Source organism: Podarcis liolepis (assembly GCF_965112155.1).
Source record: "Podarcis liolepis genome assembly, chromosome: 9".
NCBI classification, from domain to species: Eukaryota; Metazoa; Chordata; class Lepidosauria; order Squamata; family Lacertidae; genus Podarcis; species Podarcis liolepis.
The window spans coordinates 72,020,521-72,038,833 of NC_139564.1; the positions used below are offsets into that span (position 1 = coordinate 72,020,521).

At 52.3% G+C, this 18,313-nt stretch overlaps 1 protein-coding gene and 1 long non-coding RNA gene across 3 annotated transcripts; one reads left to right on the forward strand and one right to left on the reverse strand.

The window, feature by feature from the left end:
* The first annotated feature begins 9,963 nt into the window (after positions 1 to 9,963).
* On the forward strand, positions 9,964 to 15,842 carry LOC310686613 (immunoglobulin superfamily containing leucine-rich repeat protein 2-like). 2 transcript variants are annotated; one of them, XM_083460485.1, is made up of 2 exons: positions 9,964 to 10,575; positions 12,198 to 15,842. In XM_083460485.1, exons 1-2 carry the CDS (start codon positions 10,568 to 10,570, stop codon positions 14,320 to 14,322), a joined length of 2,133 nt encoding a protein of 710 aa, XP_083316611.1. In that variant the 5' UTR covers positions 9,964 to 10,567; the 3' UTR covers positions 14,323 to 15,842. The 2 variants fall into 2 exon arrangements, with proteins under 2 accessions (XP_083316611.1, XP_083316610.1); XM_083460484.1 differs by lacking the exon at positions 9,964 to 10,575 and adding an exon at positions 10,966 to 11,172.
* LOC310686671 lies at positions 14,913 to 17,986 on the reverse strand. Its single transcript, XR_014516033.1, has 2 exons — positions 17,093 to 17,986; positions 14,913 to 15,601 (listed from the first exon to the last, which is right to left on the reverse strand). It is a non-coding gene; the product is annotated as an uncharacterized lncRNA (long non-coding RNA).
* Between the last annotated feature and the right edge of the window lie 327 nt (positions 17,987 to 18,313).

Sequence of the window (18,313 nt, forward strand, 5' to 3'; positions counted from 1 at the left end):
CAGAATTTTAGTGCCAATTTCTCCCAATAAACATATTTTCTTTGTATGCACTCTTGAGCAATGCACATTTTTGCAAGCACTTTCACTTAATCTAATGCATTTTTGTATGCTATTTTCATCAGTATAGGTGTGTTTTTAATGCACACTTTTTAATGCACAAGCACACAACATTCGGCTGGAGAACTGCCTTGCAGGATTGGGAGAAGTCTAGTTTCATTTTGGCACTCTGCTTTGAGAAATATGAACCAAGAAATTCCTAATGAAAATGCAAACAGTGTGAAAAGGAAAGGGGAGCCTATGTCCCATAAAGACTGACCTGAATTCCTCACTTATCATTTGGGCCCTTCTTTACATGCCTCCTCCATGTGAGGTTCAGAGGGTGGCAGCATGAGAACCGGCCTTTTCCGCAATAGCTCCCCATTTGTGGATTGCTCTCCTTTAGGGACGCGGGTGGCACTGTGGGTAAAACCACAGTGCCTAGGACTTGCCGATCGTATGGTCGGCGGTTCGAATCCTCGCGGCGGGGTGAGCTCCCGTCCTTCAGTCCCAGCTCCTGCCCACCTAGCAGTTTGAAAGCACCCTTAAAGTGCAAGTAGATAAATAGGTACCTCTTTATAGCGGGAAGGTAAACGGTGTTCCGTGTGCTGCGCTGGTGCCGGTTCGCCAGAGCAGCGATGTCACACTGGCCATGTGACCCGGAAGTGTCTGTGGACGGCGCTGGCTCCCGGCCTCTACAGTGAGATGAGCGCACAACCCTAGAGTCTGTCAAGACTGGCCCGTATGGGCAGGTGTACCTTTGCCTTTACCTTTTACCTCCTTTAGGTTGTCTTTGTCTATGGAGTTTTCTTGGCAGAGATACTGGAGTGGCTTGCCAGTTCCTGCTCTAGGTGGATCACGTTTGGTCAAAACTGTCCACTATGACCTGTCCATCTTGGGTAGCCCTGCATGGCATAGCTCATAGCTTCTCTGAGTTATTCAAGCCCCTTCCATGAAGGATCACTGCAGTTTTGACCAAACTGCGGGAGGCAGTGGAAGACAGGAGTGCCTGGCGTGCTCTGGTCCATGGGGTCACGAAGAGTCGGACATGACTAAACGACAACTCCTTTAGGTGCCAGGTGAAAATGTTCCTCTTCAGCAAGGCCTTGAGGTGATTAATATTCTACAGCCTTTTAAATGTGCATGTGGGATAGGGGGAGTTAATTGCTTTCTTGTTTTCGTTTTAACTATTTATTTGTGTGTTTATCTTGTGTTTTTTTATTGTGAACCACCCTGAGATCTTATGGTGAAAGGCAGTATATAAATCTAATCTAATCTATCTATCTACAGTATCTATCTATCGTTCTATCATCTATCTATCTATCTATCTATCTATCTATCTATCTATCTATCTATCTATCTATCTATCATCTGTTTGTTTCTTTGAAACTGCATTTTTTTCTTTCCTTTTTATGTTTTTTTAATTATTATTCAATGAAGATTTTTCTTTTTTGTAATGCAAAGAGGAGCAAATTTCCCTCCCCTCCCTACATCCTGAGCCAGAAAATTGGCCCTTCAAATCCTTCCATGTCTCTCCAAGGTTTCAGGCTGTGGACTTTCCTGCCATATGGCAACCGAGCCTTTTCAGTGGAGAGACCGAGAATCAAACCTGGTTCCTGCTGTGTGCAACATACAGGGCTTGGCCACTAAGCTGTGGTCCCTATGTGATGCAGAAGCATCAGGGAGCATGGCCAAGGGCCATTCCTAGCGCACGTCCGCCATGAAGACATGCATTTCCCCTTCATACTTCGCAGCACACACAGTGAGCACACAAGACGGACAGCTGCCATGTCAAGGCAAATTGGCAAGCAGCATTGGGGAAGACAGGAAGGCCATTGCCAGGCTGAGGAAATCTTAGCTGATTCATCAAATGAATGTTTAATCATTTGACACACGTATATTTGCGTATGACTAAAAGCAAGAGGCTTGTTTGTGGGGGAGGGATGGATGGAAAGACGCTATTTTGTTGGTTTGCGGATGGTGCCAAGATGGAGCCATTTTCAGATATCTGAAGGGCTGACACCTGGAATCATATCATAGAATTGTAGAGTTGGAAGGGACCCCAAGAGTCCTCAGGAATCAGATGGAAGGTGGAGCCAGCTTGTTTTCTGCTGCTCCAGAGGAACTGAACCAGCAGATTCAAATGACAATAAATGATTGAGACTCAGACGACGCATTGGGAAGAACTTTCTATCAGTAAGAGCTGTTTGACAGTGGAATGGACTCCTTTGCAAGGTGGACTCTCATTTGTTAGAGGTTTCTGAGCAGAGGCTGGATGCCCATCCATCATGGATGCTTTAGTTGTCATTCCTGCATTGCAGGGGGTTGGAGTAGATGACCTTTGGGGGTCCCTTCCAGCTCTATGATTCTATGATTCTGCTATCTTACGGTGTGCGTGCATGTGGGTTCTTTAGGTAGCAAGTGTGGGAATGTTCAGGGATGCAGGAGAGGATATATTGTTTGCTTATAGCCTTTTCCAACTTGTGTAAACAAGTTCACAATTTAGCAGAGTAACATTCCCCTTTTTAAACTTGCAGCGGATGCATTTGCTCAGGCTTGCTAAAGCCTCTATAATACAGTGGTGCCTCGCAAGACGAAAAGAATCCGTTCCGCGAGTCTCTTCGTCTTGCGGTTTTTTCGTCTTGCGAAGCAAGCCCATTAGCGGCTTAGCGCTATTAGCGGCTTAGCGAGCTTAGCGGATCAGCTGATAAGCGGCTTAGCGGCTTAGCAGATCAGCTGATAAGCGGCTTAGCGGATCAGCTGTTAAGCGGCTTAGCGGATCAGCTGATAAGCGGCTTAGCGGATCAGCTGATAAGCGGCTTAGCGGCTTGGGAAAAAGGGGGGGGAAGGAAAAAAACACCGCAGGAAAACTCGCAAGACATTTTCGTCTTGCGAAGCAAGCCCATAGGAAATTTGTTTTGCGAAGCACCTCCAAAACGGAAAACCCTTTCGTCTAGCGAGTTTTCCGTCTTGCGAGGCATTCGTCTTGCGGGGCACCGCACCACTGTAACTGTTCTGGTATTTCCCCCTTATTCCCTCATAAAAGATAAGACACGGCAGTCTTCTTTAAAAGTATAAAAAGAGTTTACTCACATTCTGTTCACAATCGGATCCCAGAAGGCAGACTTAGCTTAGAAAAGTAACATACACCTGGAAACTATCTCATAAGGAGACAGTCCCTTTGTCCTCTCTTGGCTGGAGCCAAGAGGGCATCTTTGGCTAAGCAGATGTTGCTTCTTCGATGCATGTAGTGAAAGAGAGAGAGATGGCTGCCCTGCCCTGTGCTTTTGTCGTTACCTGCACAGGTGAGGCCACGCCCACCTCTAGTCCCATGCAGAGGAAGTCTGTCCCAGCCCAGAAGGAAACAGGAAGTTTACCTGTTGGCTGGACAAACGTTCCTCCCTATGTGTAAACATGTTCACTCTAGGAATGTTGTACTTGACTGCTCTTGTGTTTCACATCCCCCAGCAAGGTGTACTGCTTCACTTGCTCCCAAATGTGGTAAGTCAGTTTTGCTGTGTTCGGGGGGGCCCTCCTGCTCATTCTTCTGAGCCTTCTGCCCCCAAGCCCTTCCCTGGGTCACAACTTGGCCTCCCCCAAAGAATCTTGGGAAACATAGTTGGCCAAGGGTGATAGGAACTCTAGCTCTGAGAGCTCTAAATCCGAGAGCCCATGTGGCGTAGTGGTTAGAGTGTCAGCCTACAACCTGGGACACCAGGGTTCAAATCCTTCCCCCCCCCCCTCAGCCATGAAGCTGAATGTGCTTCAGGTTGAGCGCTTTCGGGTTGCGCTCCGCAGCAACCTGGAAGTAACGGAGCGCGTTACTTCTGAGTTTCGTCGCTCGCGCATGCGCAGACACTCAAAATGACGTCACACGCATGCGCGGAAGTGGCAAAATGAGACCCGTGCACGCGCAGGTGCGCTGTCATGTCTTACATTCTGTTCAGGTTGTGAACGGGGCTCCGGAACGGATCCTGTTCGCATCCCGAGGTACCACTGTAAATGAGATAAATAAATATGCCTGGGATTTGAATGCATATGTGGGAAGCATTGAAACAGAAATTCCACTCTACCCCAGGGAAGAGTAACCTGTGGCCCTATAGATGTTGCTGTGGACCCCAGCTCCCTAGTCCATTGGCTTTGCTGGAGTCCAATAACACAAACTGCCCACTCTTTCTCTGAACTGTAGCCATACTGTTGTTGTTGCTGTTGCTGTTTATGTTGGTTCAGCCCAGGCTTCCTCAACCTCAGCCCTCCAGATGTTTTGAGACTACAATTCCCATCATCCCTGACCACTGGTCCTGCTAGCTAGGGATCATGGGAGTTGTAGGCCAAAATCATCTGGAGGGCTGAGGTTGAGGAAGCCTGGTCCAGCCAATCCTGGTGAAAATAAAGCATGAATGTTTAAACAGCCTGTGAAATAACATTTACTTTTTGGAGCAATATATTGCTTTGCTCATTTGAACTAATCTCCCCAAACGCAGTTCAATATGCAGCTTGCCTGATTCAGCGTTATCAATAATGTATTGCTTAATTTAAACCATTCATAAAAAAAATATCCGCAAGAGCCTGTGGCAGAGTCTGTTTCAGAGAGTGCAATGACCACCCACTCTGTGCCATAAGGAAAGACAAAGGGGCAGTTTTGTGCTCATTTATGCTGTGCATGCTGCAGTTGAACTGGCTTGGGAGGTTAGCTCAGGGAGGCCAAAAATTACTGGACTGGATATCAAAGGAGCCTGCTGAATCCAGCCAGTGGTTCACCTGTCAGCATCGCCCTTGAGCCAGTGCCACCAACTGGACTCATACACTTCAGCCCGACTGGGCTAGTTGAGCTGGGTAGCACTTCCAGAGACCACCTTCTGCACAGGAACAGGTCAAAGTGCTGTGGACTCACACCTTAGAGTTGTGAGCACCAGATTCACTTCCACAAGAAGACAGTCGTCGCACAGCAGAGTATAGCAGAGCATAAACGACTCGGAGAGCAGCTCTGTAGAATATCTTCTTTATTCTATCTACAATACACAACTATATACAGAGCTAAATGAGGTCTAAACGAAAATGCTGAACTGCACTGTCTGCAGCTGCTCTTAGCAGCAACCTTATCTATACACACGATCTCTCTCTAACACTCAGTCTCTCTCTCCCCCCCCACACACACTTTGATGTGAGGCTGGAGCAGAATAAGTAGAGAGCAGAAACCGCCCCCCTCCTCTCTGGAGAATCAGCAGAGCACATCAGCAGATTCTTGGATATGGGAGGGGTGAAATCTCCTCACCACCTAGTCCAGAATCCTGCTCTCACAGTGGCCAACCAAATGCCCCAGTGGTCAGCCCATAAGTAGGACCTGAGCACAACAGCATTTAAACTAGTTCTGGGGATCATATTTTTAAAATACTCACACTATGTCTGGGGGGACACTGGCTCCACCCACTCCCAGCTTTGGCCCCACCCAGTGTCAACATGTGGCCCTAGACAGGACCCACACACAACCCAGTGAATGCGGCCCCTAATGCAAAACATTAGTGGGATAAAAGTAAAGGTAAAGGGACCCCTGACCATTAGGTCCAGTCATGGCTGACTCTGGGGTTGCGGCGCTCATCTCGCTTTATTGGCCGAGGAAGCCGGCGTACAGCTTCCGGGTCATGTGGCCAGCATGACTAAGCCGCTTCTGGCGAACCAGAGCAGCGCACGGAAACGCCGTTTACCTTCCTGCCAGAGTGGTACCTATTTATCTACTTGCACTTTGAAGTGCTTTCAAACTGCTAGGTTGGCAGGAGCTGGGACCGAGCAACGGGAGCTCACCCTGTTGTGGAGATTCGAACCGCTAACCTTCTGATTGGCAAGTCCTAGGCTCTGTGGTTTAACCCACAGCGCTACCCGCGTCCCTATTAGTGGGATACAAGGTTCATATTTTTACAAAATGAACGCTCTGACACAAGTCCTTCAGTATCCTCATGGAAAAGAGCACACAGGGGGAAATGAACTGCACACCTGAATCAAGTCTGGCAGTCTAAATCTCCATATTGTTAAATGAAGAGCAATCCCTAGCCATATTTTTGCCTTTGGTTGGAATATAGAATTTATATGGTTTCAGTACATTGTGTTTATACTTGAACTGGTCTGTTTATTTCTTGGGTTTAATATTGTTCTACAATTAATCGTTTAAACCTTTTCATACGTTCCTTGCTCACCGGGAGATGAGGCATGATGTTTTTGTCTGCAATTTTATCTGCAGTACAGTTTTGCTGCATTATGTTGTAAAGTGGTCTCTTGATGAACGGCAGCATATTAATTTAATAAATAAATAAAGTAAAATCTATTCATAAACACCACCAGATAAAACCATATGTACCAAGAACGTGTTGGCCATGAGGTTGTTGAGTCATATCAATCATGAACAGCCCCACAAACAGAAGCAAAGTCTGTGGGGTCTGCCTCACCCCCTGGGGACCCATTTTTCAGAGATGGTGAGAAACATGACTTTTTAAAATCAAAAGTCCAAAGAGTAGAAAGATGCCTCCTTCCATCTTTGAGAGATCACTAACCTAGTGGTGGTCAGCAGATATAGAATTGCTGACAAAAAAAGATTGGCACTTGCACCATCAAAAATGGACAAAAGACATAACTCAGCATTCAAAGTGGTTCCAGAACTCCTGAGCACAGTTACATCCCCATCACATAGGCGAGTATGTTCCTCACACCTTCCGACCCCGCCAGCAAAAGGGGGAACCAGATCTTCTGGGAATGTTCTGGGGTGCAGGAGAGGATATATTGACTAATTATATCCTTATCCAACTTGTGCTAACAAGTTCCCAAAATATCAGCAGAGTTTATAGACATTCCCCTTTAAGTTCGCAACGGTAACGTGTGCACAGGTTCGCTAGAACCTCTATAATAATTACTCTGGTTATTCCCCCTTTTGTTCCCTCTTAAAATACAAGACACGACACAGTCTTTATAAAAGTATAAAAGAGTTTACTCACGTTCTGTTCACAATATGATCCCAGAAGGCAGACAGCTTAAAAAGGTTACATACATTCAGAATCTATCTTGTAGCAAGATAGACCTTATCTCCTCTCTTGGCTGGGAGCCAAGAGGGCATCCTTAGATGTTTCCTCATCGAAGGAAAATGGCAGAGAGAGAGAGTGGCTGCCTGCCCTGTGCTTTTGTCATTACCTGCACAGGTGAGGCCACAACCACCTCTGGTCACATGCGGAGGAAGTCCGTCCCCAGGAAGTTTACCTGCTTGCTGGACAGACATCCCTCCCCATGTTCTAACATGTACACTCTAGGAATGTTGTCATTGACTGCTCCTGTGTTTACATCCCACAGATCTGAGCTAGTTGGATCTGGGTTACAAACCAGCAATGGGCCACCTTCAAAGAACTGTGGACTGTGAACTGGTGTGCACGACAGACCCTGAGGGTGGAAGGGTGTGCGTGTGAGGAGGTGTAAATGACTCACTGACTTCAACCGTTTGTGTTGAATTGCTTAAAATAAACAGTTTTACTGGGAGTGTGAATAAATTAATTGCAATTAATGGTTCCCTTAGTGGGCCATGCAAAGTGCCCTTCAGAAAGAGTCTATTTCCGGGGTCAGCAAGGTTTACCTTGTCTGGGCTGGTTCACTCCAGTGGAGATCCCTCTGTGGGTAGTATTGTGCATGCGCAAGCGAACGTGTGCGCCCGCAATTTCCAGCGTCTGTGTCTGTGCAGATGCGATTTCCAATGTCTGTGCCTGTGCAGATGTGATTTTCAGCAACTGCGCATGCGCAGGCATGATTTTCGGCACCACAGAAGCAAGTCGCTGCACTGCACACTGGTTTAGCGCAGTGCGCGGGGACTCACCGAGCGGGCAGCTCTGTTCGGGGGTGGCTCATGGGCCGGTTAAACGACCCCAGTGGGCCACTTGTGGCCCATGGGCCTTAGGTTGCCGACCCGTGATCTATTTTGATTGAGTAAGGAAGAAGACCTGTGCTGCCTTCACTTGCTGGCTGGGTGGGTGGGTGGATGCATGACTGCTGACCTCTAGGCCTCGGGACTCACCCCAGCTCTGCACCTCCGATGCCACCCGCCTCCCCAGCCCTGTTCTGCCCTCTCCTTGAGCGCCTTCGCCTGGCTAGAAGGTGCCTTTGAACTGCCACGACGCCTCGCTTGCCTGAAGCTGCTCGAAAGGGGAATGGACTGCACAGGAGGTTAAACAGAAGTTGGATGGTCACTTGTCACCGATTATTGATTCCTGGATGACAGGGGGTTGGGCTAGATGATCCTAAGAGGTGCCTTGCAACTCTGCAATTCTGATTGTAGAGGTGGGTTCTATAGAGCGCATCCATAGAAAACCACCGGCTTTTGCGCGGCGCGCACATAACTTACTGCCAGGGCTGGCTGGCTCGCCCATGAGGTGAGGTGAAGCGACTGCCTCGGGCGACAGGATCCGCGGGGCGCGGTCAGATCCGGGTGGCCCTCGCCAAGCCCTGGCGGCGGCGGCTGCTGCTGCTATGTCTGCCCCAGCAGCGGCTGCAGCTGCTGCAGCTTCCCCTCCAGCTGCCGCCCCTTTCCGACAAGCAAGCGCAGCGTTACTTCCTGGCGTCACCCGCACCCTGCTCGCCCACAGGGCGGAGAGGGACCATCGAGCAAAGCCTTGCAGGTGGTTTTTCTGAGAGTCCGCCCCCCTCCCCATCCCGACCGCCGGCGTTCGCGCTCAGCTTTGCTTCCTGGTTTTGCGATCAGGAAATGCAATTTGCATTTCTCGCTTCCATTCCCGGGTGTGTTTACTCAAAACAACGAGACTTACTTACACAAGTAAGAGGGTGCACCAACTTCAGTCCTCATTTTCATTTATTGCCTCGCTTTCGCCTTCTGATTCCCCTTCTCTCTGCCTTTGGAGCCACCCTCACTTGCAACCAAATCGTCGGCTTTTCGACAGAGTTTCTTTCAAAAGCGCCGGGTTTCTCGCGCGAATGGGGAGCTTTCACAGCTCCCTGGCCCGGTTGCTGCTCCTGCACAAAGCACAGAAAACTAAGGTAGGCATGGGGGGGGGGGGGCACAGCCAGACCACCTACTTTCCTCTCCTTGAATTGTGTATCCTTCTGAACTGCGAGAAACACCACATGCAACAGCAGTGCGATTTATGCCGTGGCCTTTGCTAGAAGAAAGAGGCGCGTCTCTTGCGCGCGCGCGCGCGTAGGACACTTAACAAACGAGTATTCTTGCGGGCGCAATTTTCTAATTCGCCTCAGGTTCCCGAATGCCTCGTGCCAGCCCTGCTTACTGTTCAGAGAGGTCAGAGTCACATGCCTTGCTGTGCCCGTTTTTTGTTCCAGACAGGCTGGTGCAAGAAGGGTCGCCACAATAAGATGTGGCCCTTGGGCTAAATGCCGCCCCCCCCCCCCCGCCAAGGACAAATGTCACTTCCAGCACTCTGCCCCGCAACACGTTCCTTTCTTTAAATTATCAAGTACCGGTACAACCTGAAAAGCAGCCTGTCAAGCTTATTCTTTTAGTGTGCGGGGGTGCAGAATATCTCCCGTGGAGGCTGGCGCAGGGGTCCAGTTCTGGCAATTAAACACTTGGGATATTTTGCTGGAATTGAGTTCAGGAGGAGGCGGCAAGAGAAAAAGTAGAAGGATTTGCACCAGGACCCTTCAGGAGGCTTCTTGTTGCAACAGCTGATTTTCCTCTCAAATATGAAGATCGTGTGAATTATTGTGCCGCGTGGGGGGGGGGGGAGGGAGATTGTTTTTACTGAGGGCCTGAGATTATTTCGTGTTTTTATAATGAATTTGCACTTTGTACTTAAATCAATAAAAAATATTAATTAATAAAGGAAGCGGGAATAATGGGGTGGGGGGTGGGGCAGAGAGGAGGCAATGAGAGTAGGTCGGGGGATCAGAGGGATCTCGACGGCTCCTGCCTTCCATCCGTTCTGATCTCCTCCTGGATCCCCAGATACAATTCTCTGCTCAGCTATTTGCTTCCAATTTGCGCCTCAAAGGCGGATTAAATAGTAATAATATTAATAATCATAACAGCAGCAGCCCACCTGCCGGCTGGATTGCTGCGGAGTGGCGGAGGGCGAAGGAGGGTGACTTGGAGACATATTGACGTGATAAATATTGCATGGTCTTTACTTGGGGGTGGGCATAGGCTGCGATTTCTACATCCACCCAAGGAGGTGGGATAAGCGAGGCGCATCCCCGGGCGCCTCGGGGGCGCGCTTGGCCTCTCCTAGCAATAGATTGTGATTTTTTTATTATTTTTTTAAAAGTGGGTTGGAATTGAGGAGGAAGGGAGGAAGGGAGAGGAGGGGGCGAGCTCAGCGCCGCCGCCGCCGCCGCCGTCTTCAGGCAGACCCAGGGCTAGGAGGCATCTCCGGGGCGGGGAGAGCCTCTCCGCCGCTCTTCTTCGCGCTCCGGACAGGAGCCTCCATGGCGGCGCCTTCGGTCCTGTGCCGGGAGTTCCGCAGGACCCGTCCGGTCGTGGGGTCCCTCCTGGTGATGTTGCCGCCCTAGAAGGGACCCTTGGGAGCCCAGGATGGAACGGTAAGGGAGGCGGGCACGGCTTGGGCTTGCGTGAGAGAGGGGACCTACATCCCGTGAAGGAACCTGGGGAAGATGGGATGTTGGTACCCAAGGCGGCGGCATCCGGGGAGATGAGCGAGGAAGGATGCGCTCGCTCGCTCGCTCGCTGGCGCAGGGCAGAGTCCGCTGTCGGGGCTCAGCGGACTGTAGGGGAGGGGGCTGGGGGGCGCTGAAGCTGCTCCCCCCGGTTTGCAGACCAGAAGGCTCTCCTAAAGCGCAGGGTAAAGGCTTGGGAAGGGACATAGCAGAGCCAGGCTGGGAACACAAAGATAAACCGCCGTGCACCTCCCGAAAGGAGTGGTTGGTTGTGTGGTGGGGCGGGGCGGGGGGCGAGGGGGGGAGAGGTGTGAATCTCCACATCTCTCGTGGCTTTAGAAGAGGATGGGACCCATTCATGGAGAGGAGGGGGCTATGGAGGGCTACTAGCCACGATGAGCACGCTCTGCCTCCACAGTCGGAGGCAGCGATGCTTCCGTTGCTGGCAACGCCGCGAGGGGAGAGGGCTCTTGCGGTCGAATCCTGCGGGGGGCTTCGCATAATGGGCACCCGGGGGCCAATGTAAGAACAGGATGCTGGACTGGAAAGGACCCCCAGGAGTCATCTAGTCCACCCCTGCAATCAAGATTACATTATTCTGATATTCTTATCTCCATATGGAGGTTAGGTTGTGTAGAGGGTGGGGTGACGTCGAGGGGCTGCCGTCGGGGATAGAAACCGGAGGAAGTCTGCGCTGGGATCTACGGGGGTCGATCCGTGTCACCTGGAGGACAAGCGGGGCTAGCTGGTGACAAGGAAGAAGGGGCGTCTCGGGGCTGATCTGCAAATTGGACGGAGAAAGAGAAGGAGCGAGGCAGGAGAGGAGAGGGGCTGGCTAGAGAGAGAGAGGACAAGCCTGCTCTAGATCATTTCGAAACCCCTTATTTTTCTGGGCGCTGGCAGTCAAACAGAGCGAGCGGGAAAGAGGCTGGGTGCTCCTTTTCTCCTGAGAAGCCCCTCTCTCATTTACTGACTTTCCTGCCCCCCCCCCCACAGAAAGAGAGTAAGGTTGCAATCCTGGGAACAAGCCCCGCTGAATCCACGGGAAGCCAGGGTTAGGGCTGCAGCCTCAAAGGCACCCTGAACGCTCTGGCGAGGGAACCAGCGTTGCAGAGCTCGAGGGGCTTTGCTTTCCAGCGCCCGGGAAAGGGTGGCCTCGGAAAGGAGGGAGGGGCCCGTGGCTCAGCGCCAGAGCCCCTGCTGGGCATGCAGAAGGTCCCCGTTCAATCCCCGCTGGCATCTCCAGGTAGCGCGGGGAGAGGCTCCCTGCCTGAAATCCTGGACACCCGCTGCTACCAGCCAGTATCGACAATACTGGGCTAGATGGATTAACGCTGGCAAACGGAGAAATAGGAGGAGACGCCTAAGGACTCCCACTGCCACCAGCCCCAGCACGCGTGGCCAATGGTCATGGCTGATGGGAGTTGTAGTTGAGTGGCCGCGGTGGCTGACGGCGGATGTTTTTGGAGGTAGGAGACCTCCTGCTGGCTATGCTGTAGACCAACTCTGACCGTGGTCTTCTACTTTCTCTCCCCGCACCCTTGCAGGGCTAAGATGCTGTCGGGGGCGTCCCCGCTGCTGCTGCTGCTGCGCTGTTGGCTGGCGGCGACCTTCCTGTGGGCCCCGATCCGCGGCTGCCCGGAGCCCTGCGCCTGCGTGGACAAGTACGCCCAGCAGTTCGCTGACTGCGCCTACAAGAACCTGGAGGCGGTGCCGTCCGGGCTGCCGTCGAACGTGACCACCCTGAGTCTGTCGGCCAACAAGATCGCCGAGCTGCGCAGGGGCTCCTTTGTGGAGGTGACGCAGGTGACCTCCCTGTGGCTGGCGCACAACCGGATCGGGGTCATTGAGGAGGGCACCCTGGCCATCCTGGTGCAGCTGAAGAACCTAGACGTCAGCCACAACCAGATCGCCGACTTCCCCTGGGGAGACCTGCGCAACCTCAGCGCCCTCCAGCTCCTCAAGATGAACAACAACCGGATGTCCCACCTGCCGGGAGAGGCGTTCCGCACCCTGCGGGACCTGCGCTCCCTCCGCATCAACAACAACCGCTTCTCCGAGGTGGCCGAGGGGACCTTCGAGGCGCTCACCTCCCTGTCCCACCTGCAGATCTACAACAACCCCTTCAACTGCACCTGCCAGCTCATGTGGCTCAAGAACTGGACCGAGAACACCTTGATCTCCATCCCAGACCGCAACGCCATCACCTGCGCCGCCCCGGAGCCCTGGAAGGGGCTCCCCTTGGCCAAGGTGCCCTACCTGCACTGCGCGCCCCCTAGCGTCCGCTTGAGCTACCACCCCAACCTGGACCGCACCCGGCTCTCCTACGGCTTGGCTCTGGCCCTGCACTGCCACGCCCTGGGCCTCCCGCAGCCCGAGGTCACCTGGAGGATCCAGGCCGCCGGCGAGACCCTGGAGATCAAGGCGGCGGAAGGAGAAGGCAACGCCCTGCCCTCCGACGGCTGGTCCAGAGGAGACCGGGAGAGATTCCAGGCCTTCGCCAACGGCACGCTGCTCATCCCGCACCTCAGCAAGAAGGAGGAAGGCACCTACACCTGCCTGGCTGCCAACGAGATGGGCAGCAACCAGAGCTCGGTCCACGTCGCCGTGGCGGACGCCCCCGCGAAGGACTCGGCGGGCTCGCTGGGGGACCGCAAGGCCCAGCCCGGGGATCGGAAGCCGGAGGGCAAGGCCTCCAAGAACAGCGTCATGAAGGCCGAGGAGAGGACCAAGCTCCTTCCGGAGAGACCCACGCCCAGGAGCTACCACGCGCCCGGGCCCCGGAACGCCAGCGGGCCGTCGGGGCCGCCCGTCTTGGCCAAGCAGTGCGGCTCGAGCGAGGCCCCCCAGTACGTCTCCAACCACGCTTTCAACCGCAGCGGAGCCCTCAAGCCCCACAGTTTCGACCTGGGGGTCATCGCGCTGGACGTCTCGGAGAGGGAGGCCAAGGTGCAGATCACCCCTTTCTACACGCAGCCAGAGAAGGTCCACCTGAGGAGGCTCTACCTGTGCGAGGCGGGCCGGAGGGGCCACTCCCTGGTGCAGTGGTCCCAGATCGAGGAAGGGGTGAACTCCTACTGGTTCCAAGGCCTCAGCCCCGGCACCAACTACTCCGTCTGCATGAGTTACGTCGGGGAGGACTGCCAGGTGCAGGTGGTCTTCACCACCAAGCGGGAGGTGCCCTCGCTCGTCATCATCGTGGTGGTGAGCGTCTTCCTCCTGGGCTTGGCCACCATCCCTCTGCTGGGCGCCACCTGCTGCCACCTGCTCTCCAAGTACCAGGGCAAGACCTACAAGCTCATCATGAAAGCCCAGAACCCGGACCAGATGGAGAAGCACATGGCGGCGGACTTCGACCCGCGGGCCTCCTACCTGGAATCCGAGAAGAATTACGACCCCAGTGAGGTGGGGGAAGGAGAAGGCGAGGAGGAAGAGGAGGAGGAGGAGGCGAGGGCGGAGGGAGAGGCGGAGGGGCGGAGGGGGCTGCCTGGGGGACGACAGCTGGAGAGAGACGAGAGCCTGGCCGCCAGCTCCATCCCGGAGTCCCAGTCCAAAACAAACCCGGAGGAATTCGAGGTGGGCTCCGAATACAGTGACCGGCTCCCGCTCGGAGCCGAGGCTGTGACGATCTCCCAGGAGATCAACGGCAACTACAGGCAACCGCCCCGTTGAGGCTTCCCTCGGGCGGTTCCCGGAGCTCCGGGCGCGCAGAAACCGAAGGGAAGCGCCCTTCTTCACTGGGGCTCGGGCACCGCTTGCCTGATCGGCTGCGACCTTCTCTGGAAAGGTGCTCCTGCCACCGGGAAGGGACGTCTCCCCAACACCGAGAGCGTCCAGCAGTCGGCGCCTAAGGCTGGCTTTGTTCAGGGGCTGATTTTAGGAGGGATCCCCCCCCCCACGGATTTATAGAGATGTCCTAAATATTCGGGCAAAAGAATGGATTGGGTATGGGCCACACAGCCTGGAGAAATTCACCCCCCCCCCTTTCCTTGAAAACCCTCTACTGCATATGCTCCAAACACAAAAGCTTACGTTTCCCACCCCACCCCATCACCTGTCTTCTAAATCGCACCCCCTTTCCCACGCACTCCCTCCTCATTTTCGTGGATTTGATAGGCTGGAAACGAAATTGGTTAGGGTCCGCTCCCGCACCAATATTCTGAAATACGCACCCCACTTTTCCCACGCGCCTCCGCGTTTTCGCAGATGCAACTTCTTTTCTAAAATTGAAATTTACAATTGGTTATGGTTGTTTTTTGTTGTTGTTTTTTAAAAAGGAAATTAACGAAAACACGACGACAACAATGCATTAACAGTCGCTGGCCCTAGTCTGGGAGCGAGAGTCTCCCTTGGCGTTTAGGGAAAGGGTGTCCATTTCAGTTCAGGAGGTTAATGGTGCTGGACAGCTCCCGAATCCCCACCCCCGAATTGCCTTCCCCTCTCCAGCCCCTTAACCCCGTGTGAAGGAGCTTGCGGTCAAGGAGGTCAGTGAAATGAGGATCCGTGCCAGGCAGCGGCCCAGATCCCCAGCTTGTCTCATCGGCTGGTCAGGATCACCTGTGTTAAATAATTGGAGCCGTGCTGTAGATAAATGTGTGTTATGTCTGTGCGTGACTTTGGACCGCTGGTGGACGCGTGGAGTTTGAGTCCTAAGGGCTCCCAATTCCTGGTCTGGATACTGACCCCCTTCCCCCCCTCTTCCTGCAGCCCTGTCTGAGTCATGTCACCTCCACGAAGATCCGTATTTGCTAAATGTTTATTGGGTAGAGTAGTCTTGATTCTAGAGAAACGTGCTTGCCCTTGATGTGGTTCTGTGATGTTCAAAGGCAAAAACGATGGGAGGTCCCGGTGGGTTGATTTTTTTGCTGTGTTGAGAGTGGAAACAATTTAAATATCGTTTGCAAAGGATGCAGTCGTGCTTGGCTTGGAATGATCATGGTGGTTTTTGCCTCTGTTAAAGTAGAGAGAGATATATATATGCAACCCAGTGTCAACTAAGAAAGTCAGCACAATCGTCTCCAGAGCGGAGAGGGGAAAAAATAACGATGGTATCACTAATGTGTGATTGTTAATTATTATTGTGCAAGGAATCCTTTAGAAAGGAACAGGTTGAGCAACGATAACCTTTTTTCACCGTGCCTCTGTATGTGGAAAGTCAAGAATAATGATAATAAAACAGACTTAAAAGTGGACATTCGGAGCCTTGTTTTGTAATTTGCAAATAGGCAAAGTGTGTTATGTTAGATTTCAGAGCCGAGAATGAAAGCGGCGCTAGATCGAAAGGGAATGTCTGAGCAAATCTCCCCAGGATCCGTTTAGCATGAAACGGAGCTGGCGATCAAACGTTGCACCCAGATGCCGCGGCGGCTTTGAACATTAAAACAGCTGCGCTGAGCAAACCGCATCTATTTTTCAGGCTCCCCACCCCCGGCCCACCCCGGAGTCTTTAATACCCAAATCATTCCCTTTTTAAAGGATATGGGATTTTTATATGGATATGGATTTTTATGGACAGGTGAATGGTATGGATGGCCTTTTATGGGCGAGGAAGAATGCAAAGTCCGCAGTTCCTGGTGGGCGGAATGTACAAAAGAAAAAGAAAAATGCACGCGCTTGTTCGCTAGGAAACATAAGGCTGCCGCAATCATACATGAAAGTAAGCTCCAGTAAACGCAATGGGACTTACTTTCGAGTAGTCATGCATGGGAACTGCGTTGTAAAACACGGGTTGTAGTCAACAGACTTTTACTCAGAGTAGACACATTAAGGTCCATTGATAATTGAGATCCATAAATTTGAATGGGTCGACTCTGAGTAACCAGCAGTTGAATACAACCCAACGTGTCTTTCCGCTGCAATTCCCGTGCATGTCTACTTGGGAGAAACTCCGTTGCGTCCAATGGAGTTTACTCTCAGGTAAGGGGATATACCATTCTTTTTCTTAGGGAAGAAACTGCCATAAATGAGGTGTCAGACTGGACACGACATTTTGTTTGCGGTGTTTTGAAAAAGGCAAAGTGGAAAGACCCCTAAAATGAAAATACCCCTCATCGCTTCCTATTCTCACCCTAAAGGGGCGGCGGGTCCTGTCATCTGGATACCCTGCCCCGGCCTACGCCCCACGAAGGGCCCTCTGGCTTTGGGTTACTTTGAGTTTGAAAAAACCTGCCTGGGCGAAAGAACAAAATAGGGTGGCCACCACGACCTGATCCCAGTCTGCCGCCTAGAGAAGCAAAGCGACGTAAGCCCCCTATCATAGAATCAGTTGTAGAGTTGTAAGGGGTCTTGGGGGTCGCCTGGTCCAACCCCCTGCAATCACGGCTGGTTCAGGGAAACACTCAGTCAGGCAAAGGGTTCGTCGCCCATCCCAGAGCTGCAGGATGTTGGTCTATTAGGTTCAACGGAGCCCCCAGCTGCCCTCTGCCAGGACCCACCTGCCTACCTTCTCCCAATCCCTCCAGCCTAGAGGGATGGCTCTTCCTGCCACCTTCTCCAGCTCCCTTGCGGAACTCAGCTGGGCAGGGACGGCGATAGGAATTCGTTGGCTCCGCGTGTCCGTTGGCTCTGGCGCCACCTGCTGCTGGCCTCCTTCGCCATCTCAGTCCCAAGGAGCGCCCACTAAGCACCACCGCCCGGAGCAGGCCCCAGCTGAGCCGCGCAGCTTGCGGCAGGTCTCTCTCCGCTGCGCGGAACAGCTTGCATATGGCGCGCGTATTTGCGCAGGGCTGAATTCCAACGCGAGCGGAGTCTCACGCTTGGGACAACGCAAAGGGAAGCGCAAAGGGGCTTTGAGGGTGGGGACCCCCGAGCCCTCCGAACCACCCGCATCCCACCTGAGGCTCCAACATGCCTCTTTCAAGACAACAGTTAAGCACAAGTGGCAATGCTGAGCATATGTGCAGCCAGCCTTGCCTTCTGCACCAGGACTTTACGTGTGCCCTGCCAGGTCCCACAAACTGACCCGGCCTATGCGTTTTTCCAAACTGCTTTTGGGAGCAGGAAAAGCTCGTAGTCCTTAGGGGCTGCAGCACAATCCTGTGCCCGTTTACGCGGAAGTAAGTTCCATTGTGTCTGCAGCGGAGCTTGCTCGAGTGTGCAAAGGATTGCAGCCCCGTGCATGGAAAGGGATGGCAGGATCAAAGCCACAGGAATTCCTACTTGGCTATTCCAAATAGGAAAGGAGAGAGTGTGTGCAACACCGCTGGTGTGTGCAACAAAATGCATGTTTATTTGTTGCTGTGCATACACCCAGCAAAATACATATCAAAATACATATCTTGGGCTATATCATGCAATTGCTTGGACGGAAGTAAAATCCAAATACGAACACATGAGAAGCAGCCAGAACCAGATCCTTGAAAGGTATGTTTTTTTTAATTTATAAAAAATATTTATATACCACTATATCATCAAAAGAAAAATATCAAAGCAGTTCGCAGCAATAAAACGAAAAAATATACAATAAAAGGCATATATAAAAAGGTTTTTAAACTCAACATCTATTAGCCATTGTGGAAAGATGGATTCTTAATTGACTACGTCGGCAATCTATGCCTGTCTGGCACATATCGGTATATGATTTGCACATGTTTGTATTATGTGCGCACAGCTGCCGTTGTGTGCATTTAGGTAATTTTAGATTCGAGACTTAACAGCACAATCC